General features: G+C 34.7%; 1 protein-coding gene across 4 annotated transcripts in view; it reads left to right on the forward strand.

Annotated features, from left to right (window-relative positions):
* Nucleotides 1–22,101, forward strand: part of SLIT2 (slit guidance ligand 2) — a 379,008-nt gene that overhangs the window by 219,191 nt on the left and 137,716 nt on the right. For all 4 annotated transcript variants that reach the window (XM_003826819.6, XM_063603740.1, XM_003826821.6 and 1 more), the window contains exons 5-6: nucleotides 6,601–6,672; nucleotides 19,499–19,570. In XM_003826819.6, coding sequence (XP_003826867.4) covers nucleotides 6,601–6,672; nucleotides 19,499–19,570 — 144 coding nt within the window. The remainder of the gene's footprint in view (nucleotides 1–6,600; nucleotides 6,673–19,498; nucleotides 19,571–22,101) is intronic.

A 22,101-nucleotide genomic window follows, 5' to 3' on the forward strand; every position in this document is an offset into this window, starting at 1 on the left:
TGAGAACTCCAGAGTTTTTGGTCTGAATGTCAGTATATGGATGGTGTATCCTTAACTGAGATGAGAAGACTTCAGGAAGATGTGTTTTGATATAAACTCAAATTTGGAAATAGAATTCTGGTACCAGTGTGGGAGATGCCTTGGAAGGAATCATAAGTCAAAGCAGGGAAATCAGTTTGGAGTCTCAGTTATCCATGAAGAGTGTTGATGAGGTTTTTACCAGTGACCATTGCAGTGGAGAATGGAGAAAGGGACTTGACTGGGGACACTGCTGGGGTGGTTTTGGGAATGAATTGGATATAGTAGAAGGGGGAGGGTCTAAAATGGTAATCTACATGGTTTCTTGACTGGCCAGTAAGACACTTCTCAGACTTGGCTCTGGGAGGCCTGTATCTTTCCGATCGGTCAAATACCGGAAATTAACACCTTTCCTATTTGAAGATGCTTACATTCACTGTTCTTCGTATCTTTTCTTTGGGATGAGCTTCAGAATGGGGAAGCCTTTCCAGTAAACTAGTTCAACCATTGTGGAAGTCAGTGTGGCGATTCCTCAGGGATCTAGAACTAGAAATACCATTTGACCCAGCCATCCCATTACTGGGTATATACCCAAAGGAATATAAATCTTGCTGCTATAAAGACACATGCACACGTATGTTTATTGTGGCATTATTCACAATAGCAAAGACTTGGAACCAACCCAAATGTCCAACAATGATAGACTGGATTAAGAAAATGTGGCACATATACACCATGGAATACTATGCAGCCATAAAAAATGATGAGTTCATGTCCTTTGTAGGGACATGGATGAAATTGGAAATCATCATTCTCAGTAAACTATCGCAAGAACAAAAAACCAAACACCGCATATTCTCACTCATAGGTGGGAATTGAACAATGAGATCACATGGACACAGGAAGGGGAATATCACACTCTGGGGACTGTGGTGGGGTGGGGGGAGGGGGGAGGGATAGCATTGGGAGATATATCTAATGCTAGATGACGAGTTGGTGGGTGCAGCGCACCAGCATGGCACATGTATACATATGTAACTAACCTGTACAATGTGCACATGTACCCTAAACCTTAAAGTATAATAAAAAAAAATGAATAAACCAGGTTTTCAAGTTTAAGGTGCTCAATATTTTTAATTTCTTTGGAAAATTCCGTAGTGTCATGCCTGAGCATTTGCAGTATCCTCTTAACAAAACTAACCTAGTTTTCTTGTCTTCAATCCTAACTCCCCAAAATCCTGTGCATTGTTAGCATGCTCCTGTTTTCCAAACAGTTTTTCCATTGTTGTTTGCTTATTCAGCAAACTTGAATTGCTGTAAGTTCTCCCTGAGATGACCCCATGTTAACTTCCATTGAAGATTTTACATTTGCACCAGATGCTAACTCCTAACTTTATTACGTAGTATTCTCTAAAAACATTGCCTACTTCACTGGCGACCCACTGACTCTCTGACACACTGATAACAGCTCTCTGCCCATTTTCCCTGCCTGCTCTGAAACTCAATTTCCAGATTAATCTTCCTAAAAATCAACCCCAATCAAGCTATTTCCTTCCTCTGAAACACGTTTTTACACTCTATTACCTAGTGATATAATTACAAACTCCTCCATCCCACTGACTCAGTAGTTCTGACTCATTTTGCTCATTCCACACAGGTCATAGAACAGTACACTCCCATCAGAAATGTCTCACATCGACTACAATGATCTTTGGGGAATTTAGCAGGTATACTCAGGAGCACATAAAAGAGTCTCCAAGTAGAATAATTATAACATGTATGAAACCATCACCTCTGTAGTCCCTACTATGTGCCAAGTCGTTTTTGAACATTTTAAAAGTATGAACTCATTGAATCCACCTAACAATCCTATGAAATATAAACTATTATTGTTTCACTTTATAGATGAAGCAACTCAAGCACAGTGATGGTAAGCACTGTGACCCAAGGTCCCATGACTAATAAATGGTAGAGCTAGAATTTAATCTCAGATAATCTGGCCCTGAAGTCAGTGTTCTCAATTGCTCTGACAAGCTGCCTCCCTCCTTCAATTCCTGCCACCCACCACCTCCCACCTCTTTCCCCAGCGTTGAAGGCTGAGAATTACCAAGCTTAATCAGTTTTAAACAAGTTTCACATAAGATCTCATTTTGTTTGGAAGGTGGCCTGGGTCAACCAAGCCGCCAATGACTGTTCCTTCTTTGATCTGTCTCCTTGATTATCCTTCTCAGATACCACTCATAATTTACTTACCATAAACTATCTTCATTGACCTCAAACTGTGATATATATATATATGTGTGTGTGTGCGTATATCCATATGTGTGTGTGTGTGTGTGTATATATATATATATATATATATATATATATATATATATATATATATATATATATATGTATATCTCACATCTCTCCAACTAGATTTAAAAAATTTTCAAGGCCGGGCACGGTGGCTCACGCCTGTAATCCTAGCACTTTGGGAGGCCGAGGCGGGTGGATCACGAGGTCAGGAGATCGAGACCATCCTGGCTAACAAGGAGAAACCCCATCTGTACTAAAAATACAAAAAAAAATTAGCCGGGCGTGGTGGCGGGCGCCTGTACTCGGGAGGCTGAGGAAGGAGAATGTCCTGAACCCAGGAGGTGGAGCTTGCAGTGAGCCGAGATGGTGTCACTGCACTCCAGCCTGGGAGACAGGGCAAGACTTTGTCTCAAAAAAAAAAAAAAATTTCAAAACCATAATCGTAATTAGCACTCCAAATTGCTCTTTTGATTTCCCAACTTCGTTAATGGTCCTCTCATCTAACTTCAAAGTGACCCCTGTGACCTCTCTGTCCCTTACCTAATCCATCTTTACTTGCAGTCTGCTTCTAAGTTTTGGTTCTTCATGCATCCCTAATATCACTGTTAGTCTTCTCTATTTTTTCTGTTTATAGTGTGGACATGCCTCATGCGCTGTGCCAGAGTAAGGAAGCAATGAATTGATGGTTGATGGTTGCTTTAGGTTCTCACTGTCTTTTCCCCGCTGTCATGTAAGTCTTTATCTAGTCTTCCAAATTCAATAAACTAAATTTGAACCTTTGACCCCATGTATCTGTCCTAAATTCCATTGCCAGTTTAGTTAATCTAAGGAAGAACCCGTGTCCTCCTCCCGACTATCACCTTCCTCTCCAAATCATTGTCTGCTGAAATAAGGATGCATTCCCCAGTTGGTATGAAAAAATCTGAAACTCAATTTCCAGATTAATCTTCCAAAAAATCAACTCCAATCAAGCCATTTTCTTCCTCTGAAACACACTGTTACACTCTATTACCTGGTGATATAATTACAGACTCCTCCCTCGGCAGCTCCATCCCACTGACTCAGTAGTTCTGACACATTTTGTTCATTCCACACAGTTCACAGAACAATACACTGCTGTCAGTAATGTCTCACTCAGTGCACCATTGATTTGTCCTTTCCACCCCTTCTCCTGTTATTCCACTGCATATGTTGTACCCTCTTAGGAAACCAGACCACAAACTACTGGCATAAAAAATGCAGTGTGTTTCCACCTCCATTCCCTGATTTTTGCCATTCCTCCCCTGCCCCATCCGCTTTTATATGTTGACACATTCACATAATCTTTTTTTTTCTTATTCCAAGTGCTTTCTTGCTTTTTTTGACTGTCAATATTTTTTTAATTCACTTTATTCATCCTTCTGTTTGGCTATTCGCCTCATCATCTTTACTCGATTTGAAAATTCTTAAAGACAGGAAATTGGCCTTACCCAACTCAGTAGCCCTTGCAACATAGAGTAGATATTAAATAACAGTATGTTGGATTGCAATAACTGCTAACCTTCAGTTGACTATATATAGAAAATATAGATCATTGTTCAAACATAGTCTAATGCATCATTTTGCAAATAACAATTAAGTCGGAGGCTAGGATGAGTTAGGGAAAAGCCTTCTAAATTTCAGACTATAGGAAGGACATACTGAGATTAAGTAGCTCCTGGAATCATCTTTAGAAATCCCTAAATCTTGGCTAAATATTTACCTATGTTTTCCACATATGTATTTTAACAATTTGTCTCATTGTTTAGCATGAACACCAAACATCTCTGAAACTCAGTTTCCTTTCCTTTAAAACCAAGAAACAGTATCTATTTTACAAGGTGGTTATGAGGAATAAAGGAAATAAGAGTTTAAGTAAGGGAATAATTTCTGCTTAAAAAGCAACTATTGCATGTAGTAGGTACTAAAAATTTGTTAGTTTCTTCCTCCTGTTGTGGGTGCACATGGCCCACTTAACTGAAGGAGTCTGGGATCCACAATTAATCCTTGGCATCAGAGCTGAGACCCCATAGGGTGGCCTGTGGAGCCATCTACTCAGGGGACAACCACACATAAACCATTAGCCTTAAGAGAATAAGGAGGCTCTGAGCAAGACACTCTAACACTTTTGCAAACAAAAAAATTTCTATTATCAGGATTTAGCTATTTGATGCCCTAGGATTCTGTCAAGGTAATTTGAAGGACTAAAATCAAATTTAAAAGGAACGGCATTCTGACTGTGCATTTCACAATTTTTTCTACAAACCACCTAAAATCATCTCCCTGACTTTCCGCCCAGCCCACTCTACTTCCATGACTTTAAGACAAAACTGTTCCTAGGGACTGAGCAGAACTGAGGTTATAGGTGGGGAATGACATAGCCTCAGCTGTTGGGAAGGGGAAGGCTGCAGAGCCTAGGAGCAGGTAAAGTCTGGAGCAAACACCTCTGCCGTTTTTATTCATCTACACACTCTTTGAGGCTTTTTTTTTTGTCTTTGAAGTGGAAAATTATAAGCGATTAGAAAACATGGAATTGGCGAAGACAGAATAGTAGAAACACTACTAAATGGTTTTCAGGAGGCATTGTAAACAGATTCAAATTTTCTTGAATGCAAAGTTTTCCTCCTCATTTCTTATTACTTATTTTTTTTGTCTCCTATCTCTCTTTGCTTTCTCTTTGTTCTGTAGCCTTCTCTGAACACTGTTTCTGTCATCGAGGCTTTTAAATATATATTGTTAAGTATTATTAACTTGGTGTAATTAAGCAAAGGAAGGAAGTCAGTCTAAATCAATGGCAAACTGGAGAAATAAGCAATTTTTTAGGAAATGAAGGATTAATACTCTTAGGGATATACTGAAACTATTGAAAGCGGTAACACACTACATCACTAAGGAAGTGGAAGGCTGCCTTAACTCCTACATAAGCACATTTTGGAAATTTATTGTTTGAAATAATTTGTTGTGCTACAGACCTTTACTCTTTAAATAGACTAGTATTTATTTTTTTTTACGAATTGCTTAGCAAAAAAACATTGAGGATATTGAGATATAAATGCAATTCTTCGTTGCTTAAAACTTGGTGCTAATAAGGTCAAGACCACACATTAAATCTGTGTATCTGCCAGTTCTCTCTCTCTCTATTGCGTAGCCACAAATGTATGAACAAGAAACTCAGATCATAAGCAGCAGTGGGGGAGAGGATGTGGATGAGTCTGTCCAATATGCCTTCTCATATTGGAAAATGGCTCTGTTTTCATCTGATATGCACCTGTGGTTAGTAGCTTTGTATTTCTTTGTGAGCATCAGTTATCCTAGAATTTTAAAGATAATTTTAATACCATCATTGTTGCTTTAATAATTTATTTTATTTGCTATTTCAACTCTACTATGTGGTAATATTACTTAAAACTAGATGAGAATTTTCTGCTTTCATTGATATTTCTTGCACGTATATTTATATTCTTCTCGTTAAGGCTAATAATACTATGTGAACTCATAGAATTGGCATTGGAATTCTCTGAAGGAAAAATAATGATCCATTTCATGAGATGAGCGATTTTTACAAACTGCTGTTTCCAGCTCAGAGTGCTTTGTTCAGTGATTAAAATGTATTTCTCAATTAAATTAAAATGCAAATATAGACAGTCTATTTTATGATTATAATAGAATTATTTAAAGAAGGTTTTATATCAACCTGCTATTAATATTTGATGCATAAACTGTTCGTTTTATTGTTGGGCCGGTTCTGCCATGTTCCATTTTCAAGATTACTAGAAGTGCTATGAAAACTTAATCATACTGTCCAGGTTTTATCAGTTTTTACCCACTCTACTCTGGGAAATTAAGTAGGCTGCTTTCCTATATACTTTATAAGTTATGCCAGGGGTGTTGGAGAAATATAAACTACTAAAACCTCAGAATCCCCTGAAACTGAATTATGAACACTTTACTATTCTTTAAAGAAATGTTTTTGTTACACAGATACAGTGACTCTTAAATTTACGAGTACCATATTTTATAGTTTCTCATGAAATTAAAGATCTAGAAGCATACTTCAAGAAGCCATTATTCCAACTTTTTAATTTATATTAGAAATATAAAATATTTATATTAGAAACTGCATATAATGCTATGGATTTAATTATGATCCTTTTAGGGTTTTCTTTTTTCTTTCTGGTGTCCTATAACTTCTCAAACATTTGGATTAAAATAATCTTTAAATAATATTTTCTAACGTGATCTTTTTGTTGTTGTTGTTTTTAGTGATCTCAGTGAAAACCAAATTCAGGCAATCCCAAGGAAAGCTTTCCGTGGGGCAGTTGACATAAAAAATTTGTAAGTATCTATTTTTAAATTTATAGTGTTTTAAGTCATTATCTATTTTCAAAGTCAAGTTTATATTAAATAAAGTGTCAGAAAGAAATGGTGAAAACCCTGTGTATATTTATGCTTGTGTAGGAGACCTTGTAACAGTAAGTTGTCAATTGTTTTCACAAGCTGTTTGACGAGATGCTCATTTAGAAGATGTCTGGAAACAAGCCATCATTAAATTCATTCTTTAATCCTTGTGATTAATCTTTTGAAACCTATGAAGTGATTTGATTCACAGATATTTGTGTTTTTTCCCCACTTTTTCTATCAGCTTACTTCAGTAACTATGTTTTCAGTTGCTGTTGGTGTTTATTAGAAATAAAACTGTTAGTTTTATTGTTGGGCCAGTTCTGCCATGTTCCATTTTCAAGATTACTAGAAGTGCTATGAGAATATGGACTATTATTTTCTGGAAATAGTAGATAATATTTTCTTCTTAGAGACACCTGTAGCCTAGAGCTACAGCTTTTTCCAGAGTTTTAAGATCACCCTTTGCATTAAATACCAAAAGCATGAGAATGACAAAATTATGTCTTTCCCTTTGTGTGAATGTATTTCTTACACTTTCATTCATATCCTCATGAAAGAATGTATTTATAGCATCCTTTAAAAAAATGAAAGTGCATTTCTGTATTTTCCTTTGATAAATCTTTAGTCTGGTGTTTCAATTATAAGCATTTTTAAGTGCCTTTATTTCTAAGGATGCATATCAGATTTAAGATCTCAGTGACAATCATAATATCAATATCTCTCTAAATTTTAAAAAACTATATTTGCTTCTAAAAATGATGGTTTTTGATAGACTATGAATCCTAGGACATAAATGTTTTTCTTAGCTTTTACATTAGTTTGGAATGTAGGGGAGAAAAGCCCCTGTATGCTGAGATTAACTGTCAGGAATTTAATATTTCTTAGCTAGTAATAAACAGGGCAGGCACTTTTTCAAGAATTAACTTATATTCAGAATTCTCCATGGTTGGATCCAATGCCTTTTTTTTTTTTTTTCAGTAGCAAAAGTAAGACAGATGTTTTCCCTTGTCAAAGAAGACAACTGTTTGTAAAGCCACAGATTTTGGCCTCTATGTCTTCTCCTTAATGTAAATGATTTTTTGAACTTGCACTTTCTAAATGTACAGGTAAAGACAGACAACTACAGGCTTCTAAGGTATAAATGTATAAAGCCATTAAAACTATGGCTGTAAGGTTTTTATGGGTGCTCAATTTAATATGATTTTATTTGCTTTCTTTTTACTTTTGCTAGTTAGGGCTTCGAGAAGTCTTCAGGTAGACTCAATGATACACAGTGTTCAAATCTACCTGGATAGAACAGTGTGCAAGAATTCCTATGTAGCATTTACTTAAGTTGCCTTCACTTAGCTGTAAAAATATGGCAATAGCTGCAGTTGACCATCCCTTAGTAATGCTATTTGCAGTCTTACAGTAGTATTACCTCTAATTCCTTAAAACAGGTGGCTTTTAATCTTCTTAGTAAAGATATTCAGGGAATCCAAGTAAACAAGTGGCCCTCCTCCCACATTTAAGGATACGCATGGAAATAGGGACCAGTCAGTCATGATAGGATTCTTCTTTATATATTTTATATTTATCCTTAAAACATGTGATTTCAAAAGTTTAGAGATAACAGAAGCTAGTCAGTGTTCTATCTAATGGGATGTTGATTTAGCAAAGTTTTCAAATCTTTTCTCCCCCACAGCATAATTTTTTCTCAGAATTTAAAGATTTTTTATTATCATTTATGCAGTTAGATGAGTTTTTTTAAAATTATTAATGCAGTTAGTTGAGTTTAAGACTGGAGTCTCAGAATGTTTTGTTATTTTTTGGACTTGCAGATATGAGCAAATTAGTCAGCTTCATTAAGCCTTAGTTTTTACTTTTTTTTTTTTTTTTTTTTGAGATGGTGTCTCGCTCTCTCACCCAGGCTGGAGTGCAGTGGTACAATCTCAGCTCACTGCAACCTCCGCCTCCCGGGTTCAAGCGATTCTTCTGCCTCAGCCTCCTGAGGATCTGGGATTATAGGCACTCGCCACCATGCCTGGCCAATTTTTTGTATTTAGTAGAGATGGGATTTCATCATGTTGGTCAGGCTGGTCTCGAACTCCTGACCTCAGGTGATCCACCCTCCTCAGCCTCCCAAAGTGCTGAGATTACAGGGGTGAGCCACTGTGCCTGGCCAGTTTTTACTTTTATAAAGTAAACAATAGTTATTTGGGTTTGGTATGGTTATTAGGGAAAGAAGATGTATGAAAGACCTTTCGAAACAGTAAAATGCTATGAAAATACAGTATTTCATTTGCAAGTATTTGACTAATCAAATGCTAAAAGTTAACCCTAAAAAATGCATCATAAGGGGAGACAGGAAAGTGTAACATGAAATGATTAGCAATATTGACTAGAAATGACTATTCTATTGTGGGTCATTTTGACATGAAGTTACAAAATGGAAAAAGAAAATATAATAGAAAGTGCTAAATGAATATACACAAGACCTTGATTTGTGAACAAGGCATTAAAGGCTGTAGGTGCTGAGAAAACAGAAAAGTATCGCTTGAAGTTATCAGGGGCTGTAGGTGCTGAGGAAACAGAAAAGTATCGCTTGAAGTTATCAGGGTATGGTTAGATTGGAAGAGTAAAACCATAGTGCAGTGGAGTCTGTGTGTGTGTGTGTGTGTGTGTGTGTGTGTGTGTGTGTAATGTAAGGGATGGAACGTGCCCAACCCCAGTTTGTTTTTTTTTGTTTTGTTTTGTTTTTTGAGACACAGTCTCGCTCTGTCACCCAGGCTGGAGTGCAGTGGCACAATCTCAGCTCACTGCAACCTCTGCCTCCCAGGTTCAAGCGATTCTCCCACCTCAGCCCCCTGAGTAGCTGGGATTATGGGTGCCCGCCACCATACCTGGCAAATTTTTGTATTTTTAGTAGAGATGGGGTTTCACCATGTTGGCCAGGCTGGTGTTGAACTCCTGACCTCAGATGATCCATCCGCGTTGGCCTCGCAAAGTGCTGGGATTATGCACCTGGCCATCCCTGTTTTTTAAAGGCAAAGCAGTATGTGTCTTGAATAGCCGCAGTGGTAAGAATTATAGGGATCCGAATATGGGGGGAGCTGAGTATTGTGGCATCTACATTATTTCAACTTTGGAAGCTTATGTTTCTACAGAAGAAAAGGGGCTTCAGAAACTATGTGGATGATGAGTGATGTTGATCAAAAGAACAATTTATTCCCACTATTCTCATTGCCTTCCATGTAACAATGTGAAAGACAATGAGGGAAATATTAAAATATCACAATGAATGTATAGGTTTATTTTATGAATTAGGATCACAGCTGCAATATTATAAAAATTTTACATTAAAAGGCATTTTCTAGGATTAAAAAATAGTTCAAACTACATTGTTCAAAAAAAGTTCCAATCTCATGGGTTTTGTATGAAGTTTAGTTTTATCATGAAAACTTACGAAGGCTATCTGGTAAAATATATTATAACTGAGGGTAAATTTAATTCCTATTATTGTGAAACTGGTGAACATAAGTCATCGTCATGGCTCAATACATTTCCATTAATATTAGCATTATTAATATTATTAGTATTTGGTGTAAGAAGAAGGTACAGTACTTCATCCCATGTATCATGCTAGTATGTCCATTTACAAGTTGAAAAACCCTGCGTGATGCCATTGTGGCTACTGTTCAGTGTTACTCAGAGAGTAAAAGAGAAAAAAAAGAAGCTGCCCAGGCCATATTTTGTATAGCACTATGTAAAAGCCCAGTCTGATGCACTGTAACAGGTTTATGGGATTTACCACATTCAGGCCTTAGAGCAAATTCCAGTGTTCACAAGATTTTCACTAAAAGCATTTGCTTTAATCTTGTGGATTGGCTAAATATGCTCAAGGCGGTATCCCAACAATATGAAATTGATGCTGTGGAAATTTTGCAGATTAGCGGATCTCATTCCCCTTCCTCCAGGCAAGCCACACTAAAACTATTCTAAACAGATGGACAGTTATCTTGCTCTTAAACATCTCCAGGGAGGACTTCCCATAAATTCTTTGCTTCTCTCTATTCATTTCTTAACTCGATTAAATTTTTTTACATTTTATTTTGCTACCTTATTTTCTCCAGCCACAATTTACACTACTTTTTCCCTTGACGTTTTACACAGTGAGATATGCTGTGAGAATAGCAAGATCATATGAAAATATCAACTAAATTATACTGTTTATAATGGTCACTGGTGGTACATTTCTGTAGGATTTTCATTTGTGTTTTTAAACTCCCAAAACAAATATGAATTAAGTATTGATAGCATATCATTATCAACTGATGCTTTGCCAAAATATAACCAATATTTAGGAAAAATTGCTTTAGAAATGTGTGTGTGTGTGTGTGTGTGTATATATATATCTATATATCTATATATATCTATATATATCTATATATCTATATATATCTATATATATCTATATATCTATATATATCTATATATATCTATATATCTATATATATCTATATATCTATATCTATATATCTATATATCTCTAATCTCTATATATCTCTATATATCTCTATATATATATCTATATATATCTGTATATATATCTATATATCTATATATATCTATATATCTATATATATCTATACATCTATATATCTATATATATCTATAGATATCTATAGATCTATAGATATCTATAGATCTATAGATATATATATATTTAAAAGCCTTAACACTGATGCAGTAAAGCCTTTGCTGTCTTCTAAACAAATATTAAACAGGGTCATGTTACATTGTGCCACTGATTTGTTTTCAAGTATCTATTAGGCATTTCCATTAATTGAGAATTTAGAAAAATGTTAAAATTAAATCTCACTTTACTGCCAAGAATTGTGAGCTTATTCTTGAAGAACTTATAGTACTTAGTAAGTACCAGAATATTTCAAAAGTCTTTTGTTTTTATGATAAAACATTCTTAGTTATAGTTATCCTAGGATTAAAGAAAAAAGGTACAAATATATAAACTTTAAAATTACCTAGATCACTAGTTTTTAGTCACATCACAAAAACAAAATCTAATTTACTTTACCGTTGGTTTTTTAGTGAGTTCAATATGATTACTTAAATTAATTAAATTCAAAAAGGACATATTTTAAATGTACTATGTGAGGTAAACCACACCTACTTTCTGCTGCTTTAATTTTGCAATACATCCACAAAGTGTATCCTCTATTCCAATCAAACTTTACTATTCTTTCTTCATAAATAAATATATATTTTTCCAATTTGCTTGCATTATCTCAATTCCATTAACCCTATGTCTGTCATGAGTCTTATAATCCTTTTCCAGGAACAAAATGCTTCTTGGTAAAAAATATGTTGGGGAAAATATTTGTATTTATCCTTTTTTGTACATGCATTACTTTTTAGACAAGGTTTTAAGTCAGTAGATGATTCAGTATGGTTCTCTTTAGGTAATCAAAAATATCATTTGGAAAATAAATATATATATTCCTATGACATTTTAGGAAGGAAGTCACCCAATTTGGAATACATTATTTATTAGCATAAAACGATTTGGCAAACAGGATAGAGAGAGTTCACCTATGTGTTGTTACAGAGCTATTTACATTAGTTAGAAATTTTGTTTTTCTGCTGGAACTGTGTCATTTTCAAGTTTTGTATCGATGGCTCCATTAGAACCCATAGAAGGAAAACTCACAGTTCTATCCCAGAGGCACAGAGCTGCTTACATATTTCATAATATTTTTAATTTTTTCTCATTTCAAATATCTGTTTTCTAGTTTTCACTGTCATCTACATAATTCCTAATGATAAGAGAGCAAGGGTTGCTCACTTGATATAGAATCAATATGTAACAAACAGAGAAAAGAGGGTATGTAAATTTTACCAGGCAAATGCAAGACCTCATTAGGTTTGTCATATAAGTTAGGTAATAATTGCAAAATGTCTTCTTTAATCTGTTAGTTTTTCTGTTTAGTTCATTGGATTTTATTTCAAATCCATTGATATCAGATTGCAGCTGTACATGTCCGTGCCCCTAGCTCTTTCCTAGAGTATTTTCAGTAAACGTGAAGCTGAAGAGACTGCAAGTGGTAGGTTGGTTTCTCATTTGTAGGGATTGCTATCCTTACTCTTAAATTCCAGAGGTCTTCAGTGTGGTATAGAACCTTCTGAACAAACCTGTAGGGAGGGCTTTTTACTTAGATAGATAGTAAATGAAGGTAAGGTCTTTTATTGCCTTTCTGAAATGAAACTTACCTTCATTTCCTATGTAACTAAATAAAAAGGGGTTGTCTCAGGCATTCATATATATAAAAAAATTAGTAGCTCAGCAGATGTCCCCATCAGTACTATGGGAACTGTCCATGGTTCTGTATTTTGCTTGGTTGCACTGCCTCTGAAAGCACAATGAATTGTGATAATCCCCAACAACTATGACAAAGTTTGCTACCAATAACCTCTCCATCTTTGCATTTTTCTTTGTCTTCAGAGTGCTTTCAGCAGTTTTTCTTCAATAATGCATTTTGTCATGTAAAAATGTAATCTAACAATATTTCTTCATAAATGCCTTCTAGAACAAAACAAAATAACACAAAACACAAGATAGTCTGATTCAACAATTGGGAATCCAATTCACATACTTACAAAATATGAATTGGCATAATCATGCCATGGCTGCTGTATCTTCTTATGATACAGAATGGACCTTTGATTTTTTGTATCTTTAACACTGAACAGTACACTTCGTCACCTCTGAACTCTTAAAATAGCCTGCTAATTGAATTTTGACCTCTAGTTTATATTCTCATTAGATAATTTTAACAAGGTTGCCAGGTTTTTTCCCATAAAACATTGTTTAGTATCTATTACTACAAGGTTTAAAAGTATTCAGTTTATTTAAAAAGTTGTTTTAAAGTACCTTTGTTATAGACACTATGGCAAAGCCCTGGGAATAGAGCAGAATGTTGCCAGTTCTATAGTGTCTATAGTATACTAGATACAGAAACTCTAGAACTAGGCAGAATGTTGCCTAGTTCTACAGTATCTGTAGGAATTACAGACTCTTTCCTGAAAGAGCAGAGATGATTATTAAATGCTGTAACATCCAGTCTCTTTAGGCATTCTGACTAGTCCTAGCATTCTGACTTTGATACAGGCTCCTAGCTCCTTCTTCCCTTCAATCTGTACAGAAGCTCTTTGCTCAAGCCAGAATGGCCTCTCTATTTCAGATATTCACTGTGAACATTGTAGTGCCTCTGCTCACAACTCTTCTTTGATAGACCCATTACCTCCATAGGAAATACCCACTTTATTTTCTGTCTAATTAGATTCTATCCATTTTTTGAAGATCTGAGGTTTTTTTTTTTTTTTTTTTTTTCCTTTCTTTCATGACTACATCAGCCTAGAGTAATCTCTGTCTTTTCTGACATTCTATAGTGCTTTTCATCTGCTGGTCTCTTCCATAGTAATCATTGATTTAGCTGAAACCTCCATTTGGAGAACAAAAAGTTCCTGAGTCTTTTTCCTGAGTCACTATGTATTGAGAGGGAGTTATGGCAATACATACATCTACATTCCAATGAAAACTTCACAGACTATTTGCTACATACCATGTATAACTTATTGAACTTCTGTGAGACTCATAGTCTCAAAATCCGGATGATGCTAATTTCTCCTTCCCAAGTTATCATGAGGAATAATAAGATGACGTATCTACAGACCCTGCCATATGCTATGAATTCATTAAACGTTAGCAATTATTATTATCATTTTCAGTTTCTACCACTTTTGATTAGTTCACTTGCAATTCCCAGGACTTAATGTCAATGTAGTTGTCCTTCCCTCAATTGATGTTAAAGCAGGTTCCCTCCCCATCTCTACTACTGCTATCTGTTGCTTCTTCCCCCCAAATTGACAAACATATAACTTTATACCATAGGCTATTCCTATAAAAACTGAAATTCTTTATTCCTGTGAGAAAAGCAAATTGTTGCCTGAAAGATTGTAAAAGGATTAAATTCTCACATAATGTAAATTACTTTGGGGTCCTCAGAATGGTCCATACCTTAATTGCTTTCTTTACCAGTTTTGAAGTTAATACTGATGTGCTTTTATGCAGAGGTAAAGGATATAGTTGCTGAAACTTATGTCAAGGATGTACATGTATATGGATCAATTTTTATTCTTATACTCTATATCATAATTTATATCTGGGGCTACTCTTTAAAAGCATGATTGGCATAAATATTGATATATAGACATTTGTATTGACTTGAAGTTTATACACATATGGAAAGAAGGAGAAGAGACCACGCTCATATATGTACAGCTTTTTTATTCTTTTTCTCCCATGTGGTTTATATGTTTTATTTGGTTTCTTTACAATAGTGAAAAATTGTTATTCCCTCATATTGATTTTAGCCATTTCGATGTGTCTTAAGTCAACTAAATCTTTGGAGTTTTCTATCTTACAATAATAATATGAACATAAAGTAAACTATTTCTAGCACTTTAAATGAAACAAAACAATACAAAATTGGAGCATAGTTATAATAATTTTGTTGAGACATTGAGAGATCCAGATTGACTTAGAAATTATTAAAGATTGTTATGTTCTATATTGTTAAGCACATTTTATGTGTCTTCTAATTCTTACCAAAAAAACCTATTAGTTATAAGAACTTATAACTTGGATGCTGCAGTAAAACATGAATTTGCTATGGGTAGGAGCACACTAATTGAAATTACTGCAGTTTTATATAGTTATTAACCTAAGTGTTGTATATGTAATTCAAACTCAGTGTGATATCCATATTTTAAAAGAATAAAGCAGGAAATTCTTTAAGAAAACCTAAATGATGGACTAGCATCTCTGTTTCAGGATGCCAAGTAAGCAAATGTTTAACCTTTTTGTCATTTAATATACCTATTTTTAAAACTTATATTTAGCAACATTGTATATTATCCCCCATACCTAGAATAAATCAAAATTTGAAACTAGGATAAATTATTTTTAGTATTAAAGAGAATCAGATGAGCTTCAGAACTTTTTGCACGTGAGGCATACAGTGGTATCTCTTAATATATGGAGCCCATCGACACACTGCATTATGTGAGACTAAATTTACCAGCGCTGGTAAAAACCAAAATGAACTATCTAGAGTTATTCTAGGGCATCAGAAGATATACCTCCTACCATAAAAAAAAAAAAGAATGTTAATACCGAGAGATCATGAATTTTTTTTTTTTTTTTTTAAGACATGGAGTTTTGCTCTTGTTGCCCAGGTGGGAGTGCAATGTCACGAGTTGCGATTTTGGCGCACTGCAACCTCCACCTCCTGGGTTCAAGCAATTATCCTGCCTCCTCCCATGTAGCTGGGATTACAGGTGCCCACCGCCACGCCTGGCTAATTTTTGTATTTTTAGTAGAGATGGGGTTTCACCATGTTGGCCAGGCTGGTCTCAAACCTCTGACCTCGGGTCATCCACCTGCCTCGGCCTCCCAAGGTGCTGGGATTACAGGCATGAGCCACCACGCCCGGCCGAGGTCATGAATGTTATTCTTGACCCCATCATTTCCATGAGATTAAAGCAGTTCTTCAAAACACAAATTTACTTGGACAGCAAAGGATCACATAGAGAGGTAATTTGGAATTTGAACAGAAGCCAAAAGGAAGATTGGAGTCAGCAAATAAGGGAGAAGACACAAAAGTATGTGCTAAGTTAGGTCAGCTGAAGGTCTGAAATAAACCACTTATGATACTTCTTCCCTTAGCATCCAACTGTCTTTAATGATCTGCAAATTTACACTATGTCTTAGTGAATAGTTGGAGCATAATATTTTTTTTGAAGAAGTGAAAAAGTCTCCTCTGGCTATTTTCTTAATTCAGAATAATTCGTAGCACAATTGCAAATCACATCTGAAGAAGGCCAGCCTGTCACTAAAGGTATGGCAGAGAACAGATCCTTTCCTGTTTACAGAAGCCAGAAGTACCCAGGGCTTGAAAGGTAGTGGAGAAGGGAGTGAGCAGGTGAAACAAAAAGAGTGCAGCTAAGTAGTCCAGAAACCCTGAAATAAATTACATTGTTGCATAGTTTTGACACTGTTTATCTTGAACCATATACAGACAAATGAAGGTCTGTTGGGAGAGATTTTCTCATGAGCAGTGATACCAGCACAACACTTTATGTAAACCTTCCTTTGAATATCAAAAAATTGACAGATTAATGAAAGAATTATTCACTTGTTTAACTTGGATTGCCCCTTCATATGAGTAACTTCATGAAATACCTTCATGTTCAGGAAATATGTGGACTCAGATATAACAGAGAACTTTTAAGGAAAACCTCAGTCCTATGGAAACCAAACATTCTTAATGTTTTAGCACCAATAAGGGCTTAGATTTCTGTTAAGAATATGAAGAAGCGTATAACCATGAGCAATATTAAAGAACAATGAAATTACCAAAGTTTCCAGCAGCATCTCAACTTCTGCTCCTGTAAGGAAAGTAGTTGGCCTTCCATTCCTTGTAGGACAAAGTTTGCTTGAGTGCTTTCTGGCATGCTGGAGGTTCCCCTTTGTGTATTGTGTGCATGATTTAGAAGAAGCTGTGTCAGCATTGATTTATACATTGACAGCTAAGGATAATAAGATATGGGCAAACATACAGCTCACCCTTTTACAGATTAACCTGGAGACTGCATTAGGCAAATTTGATAGCATTAAAAGATTTTGCCAATTTGTCTGGAAACAATTTCTCTTTTGTAGTGTGTCAGGGGTAACACTTCATGCCATTGTACTAATTTAAATGGCTTTGATAAATTGTTCAAGAGGTTAGAGAATAGTAGTGTAGATATATATATAGCACTTTAAAATAAAAAAGGCTATTAACTTAATTGTTAAATGAATTTAATCTGTAAAAATCAAAAGTGCTCAAGAATGTAAGTGTTTTCTTGGAACCGCAGCAGCCATATTACCTCACAAGACTTTAAATGTCTTCTTCAAAAATAAAATACTTCTGCATTATGTCTTAATAAGTAGAAATTATTTAGGCTATTATAATAGCATGGATGTTAGCTATGATTTGGGGAAAACTTTAGTTTTATAAACTAAGGCTTATACAAGCAATAAAATTGTATCTTCTTTGGGGTGCACCTTTGTTAATAGTGCACGTCCTAAATTGTACCATTTGCATGACATCAAGGTAGCCTTGTGTATGATTGTGTCCCCTAGAGATCTTCTTATAAATGAGATGTGTATTTCATGAGACATTGTCTATATACATAATTTCTAAAGCAAGGAACTTGAAGAGGCCCGTCTGAAAGTCACTGGATTAAATCATTGCACCTTTATTCAGTAGTCTTGTGGGAGAAACAGCTATTTTATAGAAATGTTCAAACGGTTCTTTATGAACAGACCTCAAATATGAATTAGCCCTTTCAGTGAATGCTGAACTTGAAACGAGGACCGGATGCATTTGTATTACGATCATAATCTTACTCCTGTTCATCCACATTCTCTCACCCAGTGCGTGCAGAGCTGAAAACTCGCCTCTTCCATGAAACATTTTGTTTCTATCTCAAGTGAAACGTCAAAATACTTTTTTAACTGAAATAATAGCATCTCTAACATTCAAGCTACTATATTTAAACAACTGCTTGTTCAGAAAAAAAAAAGAGTGTGGTACAGATACAATATAGTACTTCACTGTTAATTTCAACCAAGTAGAAGGCTCAATATGAACAAGAAAATTTTAATTCTAGAACAAGCAGCAGGAAAAGCAGACATAACCAAGTTTGGAGCCTTCTTTTTTTGTACTATGAATTTTAACAAATAAGTGCTTAAGATATTGGACAAGATTCATTTACTTCAATTATGCATTATTTAGAATTTCACTGATACAGCTTTTAGGCTTTTTACCATAGATACATGTAGTGTTTTTATGATGTGCCTGTAGTATATGTTTCTTAGTGGCTTTAACCAAAATTAGCATCTTTTTAAAAAGCAAAATTGTTATTTAATACTTAAAAACCTATTTTCTGGAGAGCGATATAATTCTGGAAGTTCCTTAACTCAAAAGTATGCTGTATTTACAATGCAGAGCATTTGCATATAATGATAAAGAATGTGAATTAGTAGAATAGTGACATTTAATATAGAACAAATACTAGCTTTCTAAAGTGTATTTCTGGTTGGGAATAAGAGCAAACTATATGGGACATCAGTTCCCTTTCTTGATTTGGAGTCCTTGAAGGAAAACTGCTTTTAAAAGGAGGAAACCTAAAAGTAGTCTTGCTCTCTCATGCCAAGGATAGTGAAATTAACATGCAGCTGGGCTTCTCTGATAAATGGATTCTGTTAGGTCACTGAGGGGGTGCATGTGACATTAAGTGATTTACAGTCCTTTACCTTAATGAAATTGTTTCAGCAAGATGACGCTGAAAGCTCTTAATGGATAGCTTTTCTTGATGTAATGAAATTGCATTCCTATGGCATTTAATATAAGGTGCAGTTATTATTTACTGGAGCTTTCCAAGGGCTGCTATTTGCACAGACAGTTCAGAACAAAAAGATTTCAGTGGCGGCATAGAGGCGAGAATGGCTTATGACATTCGTAAGCAGATGAGTGTGTTTGTGAGGGCACTTCAGTGAGTGTGTCCAGGGTATCATAGACCCTTCAGGAAACTTCCCATCACCTACCCCAGCTACTGTCCATCCCTTCTACATATATTCTTCTAATCTTTTTAACAGGCAACTGGATTACAACCAGATCAGCTGTATTGAAGATGGGGCATTCAGGGCTCTCCGGGACCTGGAAGTGCTGTAAGTACTGCTATTTCTCTTGCTCTTTTAATGGGGGCTTTGTGTCTGGACAGGACTAATGTGGAAGCTTATCTGCTAGCTTAAAACCTTGTTGTCAAAATAGTCTCTCAAGAGATACCTTAAATAACTCATGGTGAATACAGAGAAGAGTCTAAATGTGTGTGTGCAAAACCTTGCGTACCATATCTGTATATTTAGGTAAAATTGTGTAAGGTCACTCAAATGTTCTCCTTATAAATGTTTTTATGAGATTCATAGAATTTGTCATTGCTAAATATTGAGATAAAATCAACTTTATAGGAAAAATAACACAAAAAAAAACCTCTTAGTAGCTGATATCTTGGAATAATTTGTCGTTGTTAGGCAATGGAAACACAGTTTCTCATTAAAAAAATAAATTTTTTAACCAGCTGATTTAACATTATTTTTGTAAGAATACTTTGAAATCTGCTTCCTAAGGTTAATAAGCCACCCATTAGATCCATTTTCAAGTCTTCACCACTGACTTTGTAATGTACAACACGCAGACTTGAATTATAATTGGCAACCTCCTTTCCTCTCTGGGTAGACATGACTGACAAAATTGGTTAGAGGCAACTAAGTAACCTCTATTGACCAATGACTTAGTAATTTTAATGAAATTACAAATTTTAATGAAAACTATGGTTACTAAAGCATTATATGCCGCCTATGTATTTTTCGAATTTTTTCAGCCAAAATTCACAATTGTAGGTTTTTTAACACACTTACAATTCCTCCACCAATTAAAATATTTTTCTCTGCTTTATTTCATCCTTGAGAAAATTTAGTCAGAAATCTAAAATTGAATTAAATGTAAGGGTGCTTTTAGTCAATTTGTTAAAAGTTATTGAGAAATCATAAAATCCTTCCTTTTCCCCGCAAAAAAAGAATTCATTACTTTATAAATCTAGTTTCAGGAATGGAATATCATTCTGAAAAATTAATCTTTCAGCTAAAATGGCTTATTTTATCAGTATTTTTATATGGTTTTGGTTTTAATTGCAAGAAAATAGAATTTCCAGCTGTGTAATGTACTGTTATTAATTATTTTAAAAGATATGTATGTATGAATGAATGGATTGGGATAAAATGTGAAATATAAAAATATAGACTACTCTCTAACAACAGGAGAGGCCACCTTTGTTTCTATTGATAATGGTCTAAGTTTCTATCGAAAAAATATTCAAAGTGCTTATCATATACATTTTAGCTTTAAGACCACTATTTAAATTGTATACCAGAACCATTTTTAATATACGAAACTCACTGATGGTATCTCAGAGTCAGAATAATTAGAATGATTTCACAGTAGTGGTTTCATGGCAAAACCATAGTCAGTGTCACTAAAATTCATAGACGAGGAGACTACCAAATTTAATCAAACAGCTGATCAAGCCAAAAATGTATTATTAAACCAATGTTCCTAACTAGAAATATGAATGATACCAATCATTTTATGCAAAGTTTGCTATCTTGGATGAATTAAATCCCATAAATTACCTTGTTATTAAGTTTTCAGAAAACTTAAATTATTTTTAAATATGTAGTTCTTCACTGTATTTATTCAATATATGTATATATACACATAAATGTATCGAATACCTACTGTGTATATTTTACAAGGTAGAGTGAACACTATGCTAGGCACTGAAATCTTTTACCCACAAATACAATAACTACATTTGATTATTTTCTATAAACTAATATCGTTGTCTTCAGAAACAGTACGTTTATGAAAACACAATCATTTCATACATTTTGATCGTCATGATTAATCAAAATATCTAAAAAGTGACTTTAGCAAGAATGAGGCAACACACCAAAGGGTGACATTTTATGGTTCATGGAATTAAAATAGAAATCCAAAATCTTGGAAACTCTTTTGAGGACCTTAATATATACATCTTACAGAAGTATATATTGGTCAGAGTTTGTTGAAGAAATAATAAAAATTAGCATATGATAGAAGACAATGTAAATTTCTTCTAAAAAGATTGAAATATTTTATATTAAAATTTTATAAAGTTGATCAGACATTACTTTAAATGTTTTTTTTCAATCCTCATACTTTAAACAACCCCTAGAAAAATCAGTTGATAAATAACTTAAGGCAAAATTGGAGCACTGAAAAGACGATAATTTATGAAGCCCAAATCACTTGTGAAATACAACAAAAGTTTACCTATTATAAATGTTTGGTCAAGAGCTTAAGAGAGGTTGCATGAAGAAGGGTTCTAGAAAGATGACTGTCTGTTTTGCTTATTTTTACCATTCGTGACTCTTTAGGATGTACTGTCTTATGTGGAAATAATGAAGGAACATTAACTTACACATTGCCTTAAATTTCAGATTCCAAGGGTTTTAGATTTTTTAAAATTTTAATTCCTTGAGCCATTTGTGAATGTATGACTATACTGAAGCTAGATGGGAGAAAATGAGGTAATGGCCCTTGGTCATTGATGAAAAGTATCAAATTATGATATATATGAGCGTACAAAGAGTGAACAGAG

Source organism: Pan paniscus, chromosome 3 (genome assembly GCF_029289425.2).
Source record: "Pan paniscus chromosome 3, NHGRI_mPanPan1-v2.0_pri, whole genome shotgun sequence".
Classification (NCBI taxonomy): domain Eukaryota; kingdom Metazoa; phylum Chordata; class Mammalia; order Primates; family Hominidae; genus Pan; species Pan paniscus.